Source organism: Saccopteryx bilineata, chromosome 5, assembly GCF_036850765.1.
Source record: "Saccopteryx bilineata isolate mSacBil1 chromosome 5, mSacBil1_pri_phased_curated, whole genome shotgun sequence".
Lineage (NCBI taxonomy): Eukaryota > Metazoa > Chordata > Mammalia > Chiroptera > Emballonuridae > Saccopteryx > Saccopteryx bilineata.
Window position 1 is genome coordinate 102,235,235 of NC_089494.1, and position 18,010 is coordinate 102,253,244.

Genomic DNA, 18,010 nt, shown 5'->3' on the forward strand with positions numbered 1-18,010 from the left:
GCTCTTCTTAGTTCAGGAGGCCAAAGCCATGGAACCATCCTCAGCACCTGGGGCCAACTCGCTCCAATCAAGCCATGACTGCAGGAGGAGAGAGAGAGAGAGAGAGAGAAAGAGAGAGAGAGAGAGAGAGAAGCAAGAGGGGGTGGGTGGAGAAACAGATGGGCACTGTTCCTGTGTGCTCTGACCAAGAATTAAACCCAGGACATATACACTGTGGGCCAATGCTCTACCACTGAGCCAACAGGCCAGGGTCTAATTATTAACCTTTTATAAATATATTAAATGTATAAAAGTATACATTTATATATAGTTTTAAGTACAGTTTTAAATATTTATGCTTAATTTTAAGTTTATTTTCCTATTATAAGGAGCTTAACAATGAACCATAAATTTTTATGCAAAAAAAAAATCCTTAATATTTTTCAGATTAATTCCAAGAACCCGCATTAATAGTTAGAATGGGATGCCTGATCTTGGGTGATACAGGCAAAAAAACCCCAAAACCCTGGATTGTGCCAGGTGCTGAGAAAGGATCCAGGCTGAAGAACTAGAGCACATTCATAGAGACTCTCTGGGTAGGCAAGACCAGTCCAACTGCTGGAGCCCACCGGGGTGGGGGCTGGGGTCCAGAGCAGGTGGGGGGTGGGATGTCCGGAAGTCAGGGGGAGGGGCTGGAGCAGCAGTTGGGGCTATGGTGAAACAGCAAGGGAGTGGCTCTTTACCAAGTGTGTCAATATTTTAACCAATAGCAGGACCAAGTTTTTGGGCATTAGAATATCAGAACTGTTCTGTGATATACAATTGCACATTATTTTCAGGAACACCTTGCTTCCTTTCGTGTGCTTATCTTTTGTATGGGAATGCTTTCATATCACTAGAACCTCATCACTTCTGCACACTGGCTTTTTAAATCTCAAGTTGTTCTCAGTAAATATTTGAACATTATATAGTTTCTTTATATATATTTTGTAGTAAATATATTTTAGCACAAACTGTTACATCATTTTCATCAGTCTGTGACTGTTAATAGACACTTACTCAGAGGACCCTGGGCACTGACCCCAGTCTCTATAACCCCAAAGCCACTGTGGCATTTATTATGAGGTTCAGTAGGTGTCAAGTGAGGATGACAACAGACCCCTTACAACCAGGTTGCATGAGTGTATTAAGTCACAAAGGTGTTTTTTTAATTTTTATTTATTTTTTACAGAGACAGAGAGTGAGTCAGAGAGAGAGATAGACAGGGACAGACTCTGGGAACGGAGAGAGATGATAAGCATCAATCATTAGTTTTTCATTGCGCATTGCAACACCTTAGTTGTTCATTGATTGCTTTCTCGTATATGCCTTGACCGCAGGCCTTCAGCAGACCGAGTAACCCCTTGCTGGAGCCAGGGACCTTGGGTCCAAGCTGGTGGGCTTTTTGCTCAAACCAGATGAGCCCGTGCTCAAGCTGGCGAGCTCGGGGTCTCGAACCTGGGTCCTCTGCATCCCAGTCTGACGCTCTATCCACTGAGCCACTACCGGGTCAGGCTTAAGTCACAAAGTTTTATCCAACAGCATATGTCAAGTGGAAGCTTATTCACTGAGACACTGTGTCCTAAACTGGCACAAGAACTGGCAAGATACAAATTTTTCCTTCAGCAAAATTACAGATAACCACATGCCAGGGACTTTTGATTACATTGCAAATAATTAAAACTGTGCATGAAAAACACTCAAATGTTAACAACAACAGAGAGAATATGAATCTGCCAAATTTTTTTGCCAAGTTTACCATACTTAAGCCATTAATGCATTCTTATTAATTCTAAGGCTGTACAACTGAGTTTGTTTTTCTAAGTATACAGTCATTTAATCTGCAAATAATGATAGATTTGTCTTTACTCTGCCCATTAGCCCAGGTTTTCCTGTTTCAAGTCTTATTGAATTTGCCAATAGAATATTGTTGACTCTGGTTTTGATGACAATGGGTCTGATGTTATAGCAACAGATTCAGTTCTCTCAAATCGAAAATGTATCTATCTGTCTTTAACAATATTTTCATGTTCACTGAAAGTTTTGTTTTTTTGTTTTTGTTTTTTTGTTTGTTTGTTTTTTTCATTTTTCTGAAGCTGGAAACAGGGAGAGACAGTCAGACAGACTCCCGCATGCGCCCAACCGGGATCCACCCGGCACGCCCACCAGGGGCGATGCTCTGCCCACCAGGGGGCGATGCTCTGCCCATCCTGGGCGTCGCCATATTGCGACCAGAGCCACTCTAGCGCCTGGGGCAGAGGCCACAGAGCCATCCCCAGCGCTCGGGCCATCTTTGCTCCAATGGAGCCTTGGCTGCGGGAGGGGAAGAGAGAGACAGAGAGGGAAAGCGCGGCGGAGGGGTGGAGAAGCAAATGGGCGCTTCTCCTGTGTGCCCTGGCCGGGAATCGAACCCGGGTCCTCCTCACGCTAGGCCGACGCTCTACCGCTGAGCCAACCCGCCAGGGCCACTGAAAGTTTTAAATGCAATACAATGACATAAACTATTTTAGTGTTGAAATATATGTAGAGAATAGTTTATTTTTAAATAATATATACTGCTCACAAAAATTAGGGGATATTTCAAAATGAATATGAAGCAATAAAAAAAAGCATTTGATTTTTTATTAAACAAGAATATCAGAAAAGCAAATGACAAGTCAAAGAAAGTTCAATTATGCAAATGAAATGCAAAATTAACTTTTATTTTATTGGTGAAAATGCACTATACAAAAGGCTGAAAGTACTGGAGTATCTGCATGTTCCCTGATCCCCTAATTTTTGTGAGCAGTGTAGTTATAAATGCCTTTATATCTGAAGCTCCAAACTGATTACCTGAAATAGTCCTAAATTCTGTTATATTAGTAAAATGCTAGCGTAGATATCTAACAATCGAGTAATTGCTAGTATGCTGCACATAGTAAAACAGTTCGTACTTATTTCAAGTTATAAGCAATTAGAATGAAGACTGAAAATTGTCTGCACATCTAGAAGTCCCATATAAACTCCACTTCCTCAATATAACCAAAAATAGTATTAGCCACACCACTATGGAAGAATGCCTACTTCTTTCTAGAAGGTTACACAGAAAATCATACATTTTTTTTAAACTAAAGACATGTTCAACAGCCTAGCCACCAAAACACTCAGTGGCCAAGTGTCTTCCATAGCATGTCTAAAAAGTACACTGCTCACAAAAACCAGGGGGTATTTCAAAACGAATAGGAAGCTATAAAGCATCCTCTAATTTTTGTGAGCAGTATCTTTTTCCAGACTGTGCTGACATTTCTAGAGCAACAGAGAGAGCTCTATACCGCCCAAGATGCGTGTTTTTCATTCTGGACAGGTAACCTCTAACTCTGAACCACCAAATCTCTCTCTTTCACCACTGGACCTTTAGGGGCAAATATCTATAATTTGATCAACAGAAAATATTTTAAAATGACAACAGACACATTCAAATTCTTATTTTCTGGGCAAAAATTCCTTCCATTCTTATATTTCGCCAATCATCGTAATGTGGTGATATAGATTGTTAGCTTACTCTGAACACTAGAAAATATAAAGTTCGCTACTTACCCCCTCCTAGCTGCTGAAGTGGACACGCTGGCTCTTTCAGTTCCTGCTCTAATTATTTGTTTCACGTCTATCTAACTAGCTTAGAAAACTAAACCTTTGTGTAACCTTAACATGTCATTTATGAAAAGAGAGAAGATTAATAATTTGATAAGGTTAGATTTTCAAAGAGTTGGTCATTACTGAATATCTAATCTTTCCTTTGCTAAGTTAAAAATTAAATGTTCCATTATTTAGTACAATTTGTTGAACTGGACTAAATCAGGAGCCCTGAATTTTGTTCTGCCTTGGTGGCTCTCAGTTTTATTTATAAAATGAGGGTGTTAATGGTTTCAAACTCTATTTTAACCTCTGTAGGAATGCTGGTGTCCATATGTTGTAGAAAAGAAAACCATCTAACATCTGTCAACATAATGTCAGAAAAATTGTGAACAACAAAATTGTTATGAGAGAGTTTAAACCAACTGTGTTTCATATGTGAGTTGCTTCAGTGGATTAAGAAACTATCTATAGATATATATATATATGCTATTATATAAGGCATGGCAATTGAGATGATACACAATAGATTAATAAGTAGAAAGCTGGATAAAATAAGATTGAGTTATAGTCCCATCTAACCCTTATAAAACTTTCTGGCATTGGACAGAACTGAACAGTGCAGCAGATAAAATGATTCTCCTTTAAGCAAAGTCCAGAGCAAGGAGAACACACTGGCCACACTACCTTCTGAAACATTTTTCTAGGCATAAGTGTATGCACTAGAAATTTATAGCATTCTTCCTTACCAAAAAGAGCCTGGGATTCTTTTTCTCTGTGTACCATAGGCGACACTCTTTAAAAGCTGAATAATAATGGAGCTCCACTGAATAGCTTCAATTTGGAACCGTCAGTGTCAAAGATAGACCAAAAAGCATAATCTATGAGGTTTAGAATATCATACAATTGCTCTTATTATCTAAAAAACAATGATGAAATGAACTTGACACGAATACTTCAAGTCCTTGAATAAGGCAATCTCAGCTGCTCATTTTATTTCATTAAAACTCATAGCACACAACTTTATACTTCCCAGTTTGACTTCTGGTCTGTATGTCTGTTCATGATTTGCTTTTCTCTTGATATTCTGTCTTTTTTGGGTTTCACATGTTTATTTCATACATTTTCCTGTGTACTCTATGAATGGCAATGCTATTTATCATTTGTATTTTATTGATATGGAAGATTACTTAAAGATGACATTAAAAAGTTTGCCACTGACTTCCTTTCTTTTGTGCTGCTTAGCCCTAATTTTCTCTTGGCTTCTAACCTGAATTTCCCAATACTTCTTCAAATATCTTACATTCTTTCTCAATTGTGAAACCTCTCTCCACACAAACATCCACCTTTACAGAGAGCCAAGAGACAAAAAGGGTACTTACGCACCCCTGCATGTTTCTGAAAAGGAAATCAAATAGGCTACCAAAGCGCAATGATCATTAAGAGATATAAAAGCTATGATTTCATGTGGGAAGGTGTTTAGTTTATTTGCTCTTTGTATGTTTCTTCATTGTTGTGGGAAAAGTGGTAGCACCATTATGAATTCAGAGAGAATATTTAAAACAAAGATATGTGGAATATGACCTGTAGATGTCTGGGCAAAAAGGAAGAGAAGATCCAGGAGGTAAAATGAGAGAGCAGTGTAAGATAAGACTGAAGTAGAACTGAGTTAGATGCATTATAGGAGCTAATCCAAAGGTATCAGACAGGGCCAATGAGTTTGTCTGCCAGGGAATGGAAATCAGTGACAGATTTGGAAGGATACGTAAGCCACAGGATGATGCAAAAGTCTCAGACACAATGTAGAATGAGGAACTTCTAAGATCACTTCTCTAAGGCAAGCACAGGAATTTTCTCACTGATGTTGTTCTTCTACAAGGTACTTACAGTTAGGCAATGGCAGGTTATCAGATGAGCATCTCCCTGGTGCATGTGAACACTCAAACTAACTGAGTGAGGTGCCTTCTCCCCCCAGAACTCTTCTGTGCCAGGGACATCTAGATCTAAGCATTTAAAATACATTGGTTTTGATTTTATGTAGCTTACTCCAACAGTGAAAGCTAGGTACCTATAGCTTGAATTTCTCTTTGAGCTCTTATATTTCTGGCCAATTTCTTATGAAGAGTGCCCTTAATGAGCACCCATATCCTCCCCAAGGCAGAGCCTGTTTTGAGTACAATGTTTAGGCTCAGTCAGAGAACTACTATTGTTCCCTTTGTTTTGAGAAATTCTCTATATTAGCTCATATATCTACCTTTATGTAAGAAATCATGGTGTAGGCCAAATCTTTTCTCCAGATAGCTTATAAGTATCTGGATAAATTTACATAAGAAGTTCAATTAACTTTATATTATAAGGTCAATTAACTTGGCCATGATAAAATTCTTTAATTACTTTTCCTTGTAGGGCGTAGGACTTCTATTCTTGTCCAAGTATAAGTGACACTATCAAATGATAGCATCATTGCCTGTTGGTTGCCTGAAACTCATATGCAAAACACACTGGAAGTGACAAGTGACTATCTTGGTTAAATGAATTAACAGGACACTACAAGCAACTTTTAACTCTTATAATCCTTAGGACTTAAACTACCCATAAGCAATAATAGATTATTTTAGTTCAAACACTCTATAAGATCATTCATGACAAGATGCTTTATTATTTCTCCTTATTCTTTTCTATTTTATGGTGAAAGATGATAATAAAATAAAATGATTATAACGGTTAGTTCTTATTATATTATATTACAGTGTAATTTATGAGAAATGAACAAATAATGACATGAAAAGTAGCTATACCATTTAAGTTTCCTTGGTTTCTTTGTATGAGCCAACAAGTTACTCATTCATGTGTTGCCTAAACGCCTATACTTAAGAGACTCAAGAAATTTCAACTTGTTACTATGTAACATCCACTTATTACCAAGTGGTAATAAATACTAAGCAATGATTGTTTCAAAAGAAAACAGTAAAGAAAGACAAAGGGAGGAAAGGAGGGATCAAGGAAAGGAGGGAGGAACCAAGAAAAGGAGGGAGAGACCAAGGAAAGAAGGGAGGGATATAAAAATAATATATTTGACAGCATTTTATATATAATATATTAACTCAGGCCTCCAGATGAGGAGCAACTTAAAAATGAAGCAACCAACTCAGGAGTTTGATATGAGGCTAAGTCTGGTGATGAAATTTTTTCTTTTGTTTTTGCAAAAAGGATCAGCTCCCACCTTATAGGAGCAGTAACAATGTGCAAACCATTTCACAAATGCTATCTATATAATTCTCCCTACCACTTTATGAGGTATGATACACTGTTCCCATTTTACTGATAAGAAAACTGAAGCCTATGTTTCAGCCAAGGTCACACATTTCATTGGTGCCAGAGTCAGAAACTATATCCACGTCAATCTGCCTTTCCAACTTCCCATTTTTCTCTAAGATAAAACAGCACTGGCGTGAAGAGTAGCGATGCTATGAAAAGCTCATGAAAGGCAACTGTGAGTGTACTGAATTCTTAGAAGGCAGTTTTGGAATTGAATTGGAGGAAGGGAATGGTTTACGCAAGTGCAATTCAAAGAGTAGGGCCACAAGAGGGTAAATGAATGATGTCATGAAGCATATGTGCCTTTTCAATGAACGGAGCTATGCATTTATTTACATCCCAGTGTGTGCTTTCTATCTCCTGTGGGCTGGCAACAGTTTGCAAAACAGCAACCAGTCCACAAACCACATTTTAAGAGGAACAAGCTTAAGAAATGCCTTATGAATTTTTTCTTTTCTGTGAATAGTTAAGTATATTTGGATAAAAGTTAACCAAATATATTCTATATGTCTTTGTACTTATGAAAAAAGAAAGCTACATCTTATCCACATTGTAGATCAGGGGTCCCCAAACTACGGCATGTGGGCCGCATGCGGCCCTTGAGGCCATTTATCTGGCCCCTGCCGCACTTCACTGATGGTCAGTGAGAGGAGCACAGGATGCAGATGCAAAGCACGATGGCGCTCACATACAGTACTACTTCCGGTGACGCATCTCGACTCTGGAAGCTTGTCATATCACTTGTTCCAGCTAGCAGTGACAAATATGGAACCGGACATTGACCATCTCATTAGCCAAAAGTAGGCCCATAGTTCCCATTGAAATACTGGTCAGTTTGTTGATTTAAATTTACTTGTTCTTTATTTTAAATATTGTATTTGTTCCTGTTTTGTTTTTTTACTTTAAAATAAGATATGTGCAGTGTGTATAGGGATTTGTTCATTTTTTTTCATTTGTTCAATTTTTTTTTTATAGTCCAGCCCTCCAATGGTCTGAGGAACAGTTAACTGGCCCCCTGTGTAAAAAGTTTGGGGACCCCTGTTGTAGATAGTAATAAAAGCTGATGTCCTAAACCCTATCAATCTATGGAGACATTTATCTTAGTTGAAGTGGCATTGATCTTACTGGTTTTAATAAGTGAACCTCTTCCAAAAGTAGCTTTTCTAAAGAATGAACAAAATTGCCATCAAACAGCATGACATGTGGAGTGAAATATAAATTTTAAAATGTGTTAATCATACCTGCACCTCCGCCAATGCTTAGAATCTTAATTTCTGATTTTCTATCTCCAATCCTGAAAAAAAAAAGTAGTTTAAGAAAAATGTGCTAGGTGCTCAGGAAAATCTGATTAAGTCTAGTTGAGGCCCTGGCCAGTTTGCTTAGTGGACAGAGCATCGGCCCAGCATATGGACAACCCAAGTTTGATTCCTGGTCAGGGCACACAAGGGAATATCCTTCTGCCCTTCTCTCTCTCTTCTCCTACTGCAACTAGTGGCTTGATTGGTTCTAGCCTGGCCAGGTGCTAAGGATAGCATAAGTCTCAGGTGCTAAAAATAGGCTGGTTGATTTGAGCATTGGCCTCAGATGGGCGTTGCTGGGTGGATCCCAGTCAGTGCGCATGCAGGAGTCTGTCTTACTATCTCCCCTCTTCTCGGAAGGAAGGAAGGAAGGAAGGAAGGAAGGAAGGAAGGAAGAAAGAAAGAAAGAAAGAAAGAAAGAAAGAAAGAAAGAAAGAAAGAAAGAAAGAAAAGAAAGAAAAGTCTAGTTGAAGAGAACAGCCTAAAATTAGAGTGACAGAACTAGGCCAACATAATGATTCAAATTATTTAATTATATTGCTGTCTTTCGAAATACAATCTTGAACTGGCAGGCTTTTAGAAACACACTATAAACATCACAGAGGTAGATAAATGATTTGTTGAGAATTTATTTGGAAAATAAGAACAGAAGAAGTGAGTCCTGGAGTCCTGGGTTATAATGAGTCATGCTCTATATATGGGGAAAGGCTGGGGTGATTTATACTAGCTCTATGATATCTGCCTGCTTTCTTTTTTTCATGCTTCTTTTTAACAAACAGGTGTCTATTAAATTTATTCTATGCCTATTCTAGGCATTGAAACTATAAAACTGAATAAGACACTACTTTGCTCTCAAAGTGAAATGTGAGATAAGGAAGCCTGACAAATAGCTCTAATACCAGAAATGGAGTGGAATTGATGGCTTGGAGAACAACACTATGACTTGCTTTAGGATGATGTAAGGGGGTCAAAAAAAAGTATGAGTGCACCACGACTGCCAAATTTCCAGCAAGGGTGACATGGTAAAGCATGGCGCCAAAGAGGAAACTGGAGAATATAGCTGGACAGCAAGTTCATGTTTTGTCAGGGCTTTTTGTTTGTTCTTTTTTTGTTTTGTTATATTTTCTTTTGATAAATCTGAAATTAACAGATATTTGAATATGCAAGCTTTAATCTGGATGAAAGATGTGTTATATAAATAATGTATTCTGGAGAATTATTGTTATAAAGTAATCAAAAATAGGAAAGAAGATTCCATTATCCAAGGATATTGCAAGTAGAAGAGCAGTAGGATGACAAAGCAATACCAACTTTTTAAACTTACCAGAGGCCCTGGCCAGTTTGCTCAGTGGTAGAGCATCAGCCCAGGTATGGATGTACTGGGTGCAACTGCCAGTCAGGGCACACAGGAGAAGCGACCATCTGCTTCTCCACCCCTCCCCCACCCCCATCTTTCTTTCTCCCCCTCCCTTCTCTTCCTGCAACCATGGCTTGATTGGTTCAAGCATGTTGGTCCTGGGTGCTAAGGATGGCTCCGTGGAGCCTCCACCTCAGGCACTAAAAATAGCTGGGTTGAGAGCATGGCCCCAGATGGGCAGAGCATCAGATCGAGATGGGAGTTGCAAGGTGGGTCCTGATTGGGGCACATGCAGGAATCTGTCTTTCTATCACCCCTCCTCTCATTAGGAAAAGAAGAAAAAACAAAAAGGACAGAGAGGAAACAGCAAAGCTTGGAGATATGATAGGAGCATTAGAGAAGAAGAATGTCATCAGTAATGTCAGAGGTGGGAGGGTGTACTACTAAAAAATATATATAAAGGGAAAAATCTTTATTGAATTTGGTAATTGGCAATATAAATATATTTGATAATAGCAGTTTTAAAAGTAGGTTGTGAGCCAAAGTCAGATGTCATTGTAATTAAAAAGTGAACTTGATGAAAAGGAAAGAGATCTAGAGGGATTGCTGAAATAGGATGAGAGTAACAAGAAAAGGTGTGCCTGCTAGAGGGGAGACATGAATGAAGGATGTTTGTTTGTTGGGCTTTAAGGTAGCAAACAAGTCTGTTATTTGGCTAAAGTTAAAGAACCTGCACAGAGTGATAAGATGAAGACAGAGCTTAAAGTCAGGTTCCAAGGAAATTACAAAGTATAGAGTAAAAGACACCTATGGATGAGTTGCTTTCCTTAGTTCTAATTATCTTCCAACTCATAATCATAGCCTTAATATACCCATTCCTATCTATGTTCTTGGTTACTTTTTTTAAATGTGTGTATTTGTGGATAGAATAGCGAGACCATGAATCAGAGCATAAGGTTGAAATCCCAGTTTACTAATTTGTTATCCTGAGCAAGTTATTTAATTTTGCTGTGTATTTATTACCTATGAAACAGAATAATAACACCACCTACCTTATAGGATTGCAATAATGGCATCTAACAGAAGAGTTAGGAGAATTAAATTATTTAATTCATGTAAATCTCTAAGATATGTGTCTCCTCATGGCAAGCACACAACATATATTAGCAGTTGTTATTATTTCAGGCACAGCTAAGTGATTTAAATGAATTAACTCTTTGAAACTTTACAACTCCTCTGTGAGTTAGATAATATTATTATTTCATTTCATATATTATAATGATACCTAATAATTATTGGAAACTTACTGTTTTTCAGGCAAAGATCTAAATGCATTATATATAACAACAACAAAAACAAAACAAAAGAACACTTTGCTATTGATAGCTATAAAGTAACTCTATCCACCCTACTGTTCACCCCCAGAGAGGGGAATCTCAGTGAATAAACTTACGTATATTGGCACCTGAAAATATCCCAGCAAAGAGCTGAGTCCATATCCAATTGCTACAGCAAGCCACCCACTCAATGAACTCTTCCCTTCCATACACAAGGAGGATCTGGATCCCTTTTAAGTGCCTGATTATTTAATTTGATAGACAACCAAGGTTTATCAGGTAGTTTAAGAGCTCCACTAACATGAAAGACAGAAACCAAAACAAAACCAGAACTCAGAAGAAACATGCAGAGAACAGTGGAAAATTTTATTACAGATAAAAGAAGGTATCACATGTGTGAAAGATGAACAGGATGCTATAAAAAATAACATTTTTGAAAATTAAAAATATAATAGCAAATATGTAATACATTAAAGATAAAATTGTAGAAAACTGAAAATATAAGAAAATTAGAGCATCAATTCAGGAGGTATGGTGTTTGGTGAATACAAGTTCCAGAAAGAGAAAAGGAGAAGATAAGAATGATTTAAAAATATCAAAATTTCCCTGAAGGATCTGAATCCACCCAGGCAATACTAACAAGAAAGGGTGAAAAAGGCCTGCAGCACAACTCATTATCTTAAAATTTATAATACCAGCTTTAAGAGATCTTAAAAGCTTCTAAGTAGGGAAAACAAAAACAAACAAAACAACAAAAAGGTTATAAGGCAAAGATGACCAATTTGAGTGGTATTGGATTTCCCAACAGTAAATCTAGTAGCTAAAAGACAATGAAAGAATATTTTTAAATTTATAATATAACATCATTTCAGCACAGAGTCTTAAACCCAAAGTATCCAAAGATGAACATAAAGTAAAGGCATTTTTAAAGTTAAAAAGTCTCAAAGTCATTAGCTGAAGGGGAAAGAAGGGAGGGAGGGAGGGAGGGAGGGCATGAGATCCAGAATCAGAGAATCTAATATCAGAGAGAGAAGAGAATTTATAGAAGATGAAATAAATTCCCTTATCAATAATTGAAATAAATTCCTTATCAATCAATAGCAGGCCAAGAGTAAATCACCACACTGGGGAAAAAAAGAACAGAGAACTCCTGAAAAGATGTTCCCATGGAGGGAAAGTAACAGATTAATTATTTGATCTCCTGAAATGTACTGCTCACAAACATTAGGGAATATGTTATTGCTTCATATTAATTTTGAAATATCCCCTAATGTTTGTGAGCAGTATATATTGAAAGGAGGTTAATACTTGCTTTGGAGCATAAGTAATGATAGGTTCATAGAAAACTAAAGAAAGAAGCTAAAGTCAAGATAACAACTCTAGGAAAAACAAAAAGTTAGACATGAAATGAAATGAATTGTAGTATAATGCATTGTTCAACTATGAATATTATGTACACAGGCAAAATGTTATAAACACTCAAATTATTTAATCAAAAATTTTGACCTACATGATTGACATGATAGAGAATATGTGCATGGTTAGTTAGCTATTTTAACAGTGTGAATAATGAGTTTTTTTCATGCTTGCTAACCCCCCCAGGAGTGAGTTTTTTTTCAAAAAGTGAAATAGTTCAGCCTGACTAGGCAGTGGCATAGTGGATAGAGCATCAGACTGGGATGTGGAGGACCCAAGTTCAAGGCCCCGAGGTCACCAGCTTGAGCACGGCTTCATCTGGTTTGAGCAAAGCTCAAAGGTTGCTGGCTCGAGCAAGGGTTTACTTGGTCTGCTGAAGGACCACAATCAAGGCACATATGAGAAAGCAATCAATGAACAACCAAGGTGTCACAATGAAAAACTAATGATTGATGCTTCTCATCTCTCTCTGTTCCTCTCTGTCTATCCCTATCTATCCTTCTCTGACTCTCTCTCTGTCTCTGTAAAAAAAAAAAAAAAAAAAAAAAAAAAGAAAGAAATAGTTCATTTACAGTTTTATTAACTTAAAATCATGTTTGTTTGATAACAATTTATGAAACAAGAAGAACATACATTTGATTTTAAATTTGCCTTACACATTTTTAAAATAAATCAATCATACTCTGGATGGTCAGGAGGCATGAGGACATACATGATCATTTGTACTACTCCAAGGGTTAATACAGCAAACTTAGGAAAGAGAAGAATAACATATTATTAAGATTTAGTAAAGAAAATGCCATAAGAAACAACTTAAAGATTTCATTGTTGAAAGTGGTTACCAGGCCCTGGTGGGTTGGTTTAGTAGTAGAGCATCGACCTGGCCTGTGGAAGTCTCCAGTTTGAGTCCCAGTCAGGGCACACAGGAGAAGCAACCATCTGCTTCTCCTCCTCTCACCCTCCTGTTGGGCAGATCAAGTTATTTTTTCTCACACTATTGTTAAAGATGGGGCTGCCCACATGGATAGCTGTGGAGATAACATTAATGCCCTTCTTGCTTGAAAGGAGCATGGTTATGCTAATGTGTGTTGGGGGAGGGCTTTCTCACCAAAAGGTTTTAGAAGGAGAAGAATGATTTATGTTCTAGGAAAATCCCAAGGAGGCAGGGAAGCCACATGTAGAGGCAGCCAAATGGCGGATTAGGAGAAGGAGAAGCCAGTTTGTGGAAGAGAAGAAGATAGGGAACAGAGGTGAAGAAGGCTGGTGGGGCTTGTGCTTCTAGGAATACTCAGATGAGTCAGTGGTTTTGGGAGCCCTGAATGGAAAGGGAAGTGTTTTCCTATTGTGTGTATTTTCTCTCCCACCGGGTGTGAGCTAGGATTAAAGGAAAATGGAACACCAGTTTTCGGCTCAGTTGCCTCTTTACCATCTATCCAAGTCAAACCTGAACATGTGTTGGCCAGGTGGCTTTGATGGCAGCGTGAATACTGGCTATACACTCCTCTTCTTTCTCTCTCTGACTCTCTTTCTTTTCCCCTTCCACAGCTATGGCTCAAATGGTTTGAGCACATGGGCCCATGCACTGAGTATGGCACAATGGAACCTCCACCTCACGCACTAAAAATAGCTCAGTTGCTAGCATGGACAAAGCACTGGCCCCAGATAGAGAAGGCCAGGTGGATCCTGGTTGGGCATGCATGAGGGAGTCTGTCTCTGTATCTCCCCTCTTTTCACTTAAAAAAAGGAAAAAAAAGTGGTTGCCTCCAGGAAGAGAGGGAGTCAGGGCAAGGCTCCAGTAGTTTTATTTATGTATATATTTATTTATTTAGTTGTGTAAAGCCAGTAGCAACGGCCACCATCACAGCCACCGGGCCCATGCAGGCTCGGTTCGCATTTTATTAAGACAGACGGTAATGAAACAACAGAGCCAAGAACTGGTGGGTCATTAGCTTTAATCCTAGCTTGTATGCAGAAAGCAAGAAATACACATAGTGAGAAAACACTTCCCTTTCCATTCAGGGCTCCCAAAGCCACTGACTTATACAAGTTTCCTAGAATCAAAGGTTTCTACCTTACCAGCCTTATTCACCTCTGTTCCCCATCTCCTCTCTCCTCACAAACTCTGCACAAACTGGCTTCTCCTTCAGCACTCCGCCATCTTGGCTGCTTCTCCTCTCCTCCACGTGGCCTTTCTCTGCTCTCTTCCAGCATGGGCTCCTCTGCCCCATTTTATAGTGTAGAAATCAAAACCTTTAATCCAATATACAAACAAGGAAGTCTCTGATACAAAGTCACTTATCTGAGGCATAATGGGATTCTTCATGAGAGTGCACCACACCACATCATGCAACAGTCAAGGGTGTGGGGAAAAGCTTAGTTTTGAAAAGATCTCAGTATTAAAAGGGTGAGAAAGCATTAGTCTTAAAACTAAGCCTTAGGCTATAACAACCCTGACTGCTTCCAGGGGTCTCAAACTCACGCCGCATGCGGCCCACCGAACAATTTTGTGCGGCCCGCAGACTAATCCACGAAGTTCAAAATATTTTGGATAAAATTAAGTAAGCCTAGGGGCTTACTTGTATTTTTCATTTCTCTAGCATCCTAGCTAGATATTAGCTTAGTTAACAGCAGTTGTGATGCGAACTACAGTTTCTGGTCGTTTTGTGACACTGAGTAAACTGCATGTACGATTGTGCTTGTTGTACTGATTTTTTTTTGTTTTCAACTGCAGTGAGAAAAGTGTTGCGTAACAGTTGCCTTTTGTAGACCTAGTGCGGCCCGCCGAATGGCTGTGATCTTGCTCTGCAGCCCACATGCTGAGTTGAGTTTGAGACCCCTGGCTTACACTCTGTCCCCCACACCCAATGCAAACTATAAGGGAGCAAACAAATATATCATTTTTACAAACTTATTTGACCAACAAGCTGTTCTTATAAAATTTTTAGAACCATTTGACTTTTAAAAAAAGTTTTTTAAAATGACAAATAAATCAGGCAGGTTGAATACTTATATAACTTAAAAACAACTCTTAGCAATTTTAAAGGTCCTTCAGCTAAATCATATTCCAAACCCCACCTTCAGGAAAAAAATTACTTTTTAAATAAATGATACTTTTATTTAGATCATTTATAATTATATAGTACCACTACATATAATGCAAACTTCTTTATCTCTTTGAAAGTTCTCCACTCTTTCACTAATTCCACATTTGATATTTCCTACTGGACTGTATAAACCTTGCAAAGAAAGGTCATCATTTATTATGTTATATCCATCCATGTTGCCCCTTCAAACCAAACCGATGGCCAAAGAAAACCAAGTACCTGGATAAGCTATAGACATGAATAAAGACGCTTAGTTCTGCAAAAGAACTCACAAATTAACTCATTACTTTTCATTTAGAATTGAAAAAAAAGACCTAAGGAAGTAAACTAATTATTTACCAGATAAGTCTGTATTTATTGTCTACTTTGATTTTTTTTACATCATTATTGTATTACTTTTTAATTAATAAATTACATTATACTCTGCTTTTAAAAATCACATTTAAACTGTATGGCCACTGTAATTGAAAATGTTTTGAAATTTAAAAAACACATTTAAAAACTACTAAACCATCAAAAATAGAAAGGGTAATAGAATTACATGTACATCCAGCATGTCTGAATTTCAGGCCTATAATAGAGAAGAATTTCAGGCTTATAATAGAGAAAGCCTGCAAAAGATACAATTTCAGTTTCCTTTACTGTTGCTCATTGCATCTCCAGTCGTTTCTTTACAGTTTTCCATCATTATTTCTTGAAGCAGAATAAGTTACAACAATCCACCCCTAGATAAGTAATTTGATTATCTTTAGCATGTGGAATCTGTTCCTCTCATAATGCTTATCAGCCCTGGCACAAATTGAACACATTAATCACCAAACAAAGCAGTCTGCAAGAAGGATAGGAACTAGTGAGTTTCACTGATAAAAGGAAAACGCTTTTTCTTCTGGACCACCACACTGCTAATATTAAGTTGAAAGAAAGACAAAATATATTTTGGAGCGTGATAACTATAATGGATAAGAAAAATGAATTTAAATGGATATTAAGAGAACTGAGAGACACCCACTCACTACTAGGGAGCAAATAGTATTTGGTAATTATTTGTATTTGATTCTAAGGAATAGTAGCCTCCACTGGGGACGTTTTTGAATGAAAAATGTAGAGGAGAGCTGAAAAAAACGGAGCTCCAAGATTTGCATCTTATCTGTTCCAAGCTAACATGGAGTTGTGCCTTCACATGGTTAATGCTTCTATCTCTGTACAGCCGGAAATACCGCACACAAATAGGATCCTTTGACTGTTTAAAACAAATAACTGCAGCGTCACAAGAAAAGGAGCACAGTGGGCGAGGAGGCAGTGGAGCTGCTATCAGTAGCAGGTTCTTATCCCGGAGCCCAGCCTGCAGGGTTGGGCGCAACCCATCTATCACTGAAAAGAAAGCAGCGAGGGTTGTCCCTTACTCAAAAACGTTCTTTTTTGTTACCTTGCTATTATGCCTGGCAGCTTCTTGTCCATGAATTCCTGCATGCACTGATGTTCCGTGGAAGTGTTGAGAAACCTCCGAAAAGATTCAACATATCTGCTGTGATCAGAAAACAAGCTCCTCATGGAAGATGCCATATTTGGTTTTCTGAGGAAGACAGGGAGGGAGTGAAGGTTTAACTTCCCCTTTCCTTCTTTTCCCAGTTCCTTTTTTCTCTCCCCACCCCCACCAGTTCCTATCGAGAAAGAAAAAAAGCTTGCATTGAATTTCACAGGCAAGGGAAAGGGTGGTGTGCAAAGGTCTTTACCAAGTCAGTCTTTGTATGGGACTTTGCACTGATTCTTTAACCCCTGCATAGTTTTTCAGGAATTGCAGGTAGTAAAGCAACGCAGTAAATCCATTGCTGGAACTTGCTTTAAAACTCCCACAATTAAAACAAACATTCTAATCACTTCCTGTTTCGTCAGCAGCTGCCTGCTACTAAGTTCCCAGTTGGAAAAGCGGCTGCTTTCCTGTCCCAAGTTGACAAACACAATAAGCACGGCAGCTACTAAACTACAAAGCGCTTTCTGAAATTTAAAGCTGCTAGAAATTTTGGATACGTGACTGTCCTCACTTTCTTGATTTCTGTGAAGACTTTCATGCCTCATGTCCCTCGACAGTTGAATTTGAAGCTCATCTGTTGCCATTCTTCAAACGTTGATTCATTTGTTTTAATTTAGGAACTAGAACAAACCATCAGAGAAGACCAGAAAACTAGCTAGAAGGTCTCAGAAACCTATGGGGGTGGGGGTGGGGGGAGTAAAGCAGGGACAAATAGTAACAGAAGGAGACTCGACTTTGGGTGGTGAAAACACAATACAATGTACAGACGATGCATTACAGAATTATACACTTGAAACCTGTCTAATTTTATTAACCATTCACACCCCAATAAATTCAATAAAATTTTAAAAAATTAAAAAGAAATAAAAAGAAATTGGAATTGGTTACCTTTCTTTATTTTATTTTATTTTATTTTATTTTTCTCTTTGTTGATTTTAGCGAGAAAGAATCTGTTCCTATATGTGCCCCCACCGGGGATAGAAATAACAACCTATACCTGCACTTCAAGATGAAGCCCT

General features: G+C 38.2%; 1 protein-coding gene across 1 annotated transcript in view; it reads right to left on the minus strand.

Annotated features, from left to right (window-relative positions):
• Positions 1-17,308, minus strand: part of HNMT (histamine N-methyltransferase) — a 48,400-nt gene extending 31,092 nt beyond the window's left edge. Inside the window, exons 1-3 of the mRNA XM_066232757.1 lie at positions 17,194-17,308; positions 16,887-17,033; positions 8,190-8,242 (exon numbers count right to left, since the gene is read on the minus strand). Of these exons, the coding sequence (XP_066088854.1) occupies positions 8,190-8,242; positions 16,887-17,023 (190 nt within the window). The 5' untranslated portion in view covers positions 17,024-17,033; positions 17,194-17,308. The remainder of the gene's footprint in view (positions 1-8,189; positions 8,243-16,886; positions 17,034-17,193) is intronic.
• Between the last annotated feature and the right edge of the window lie 702 nt (positions 17,309-18,010).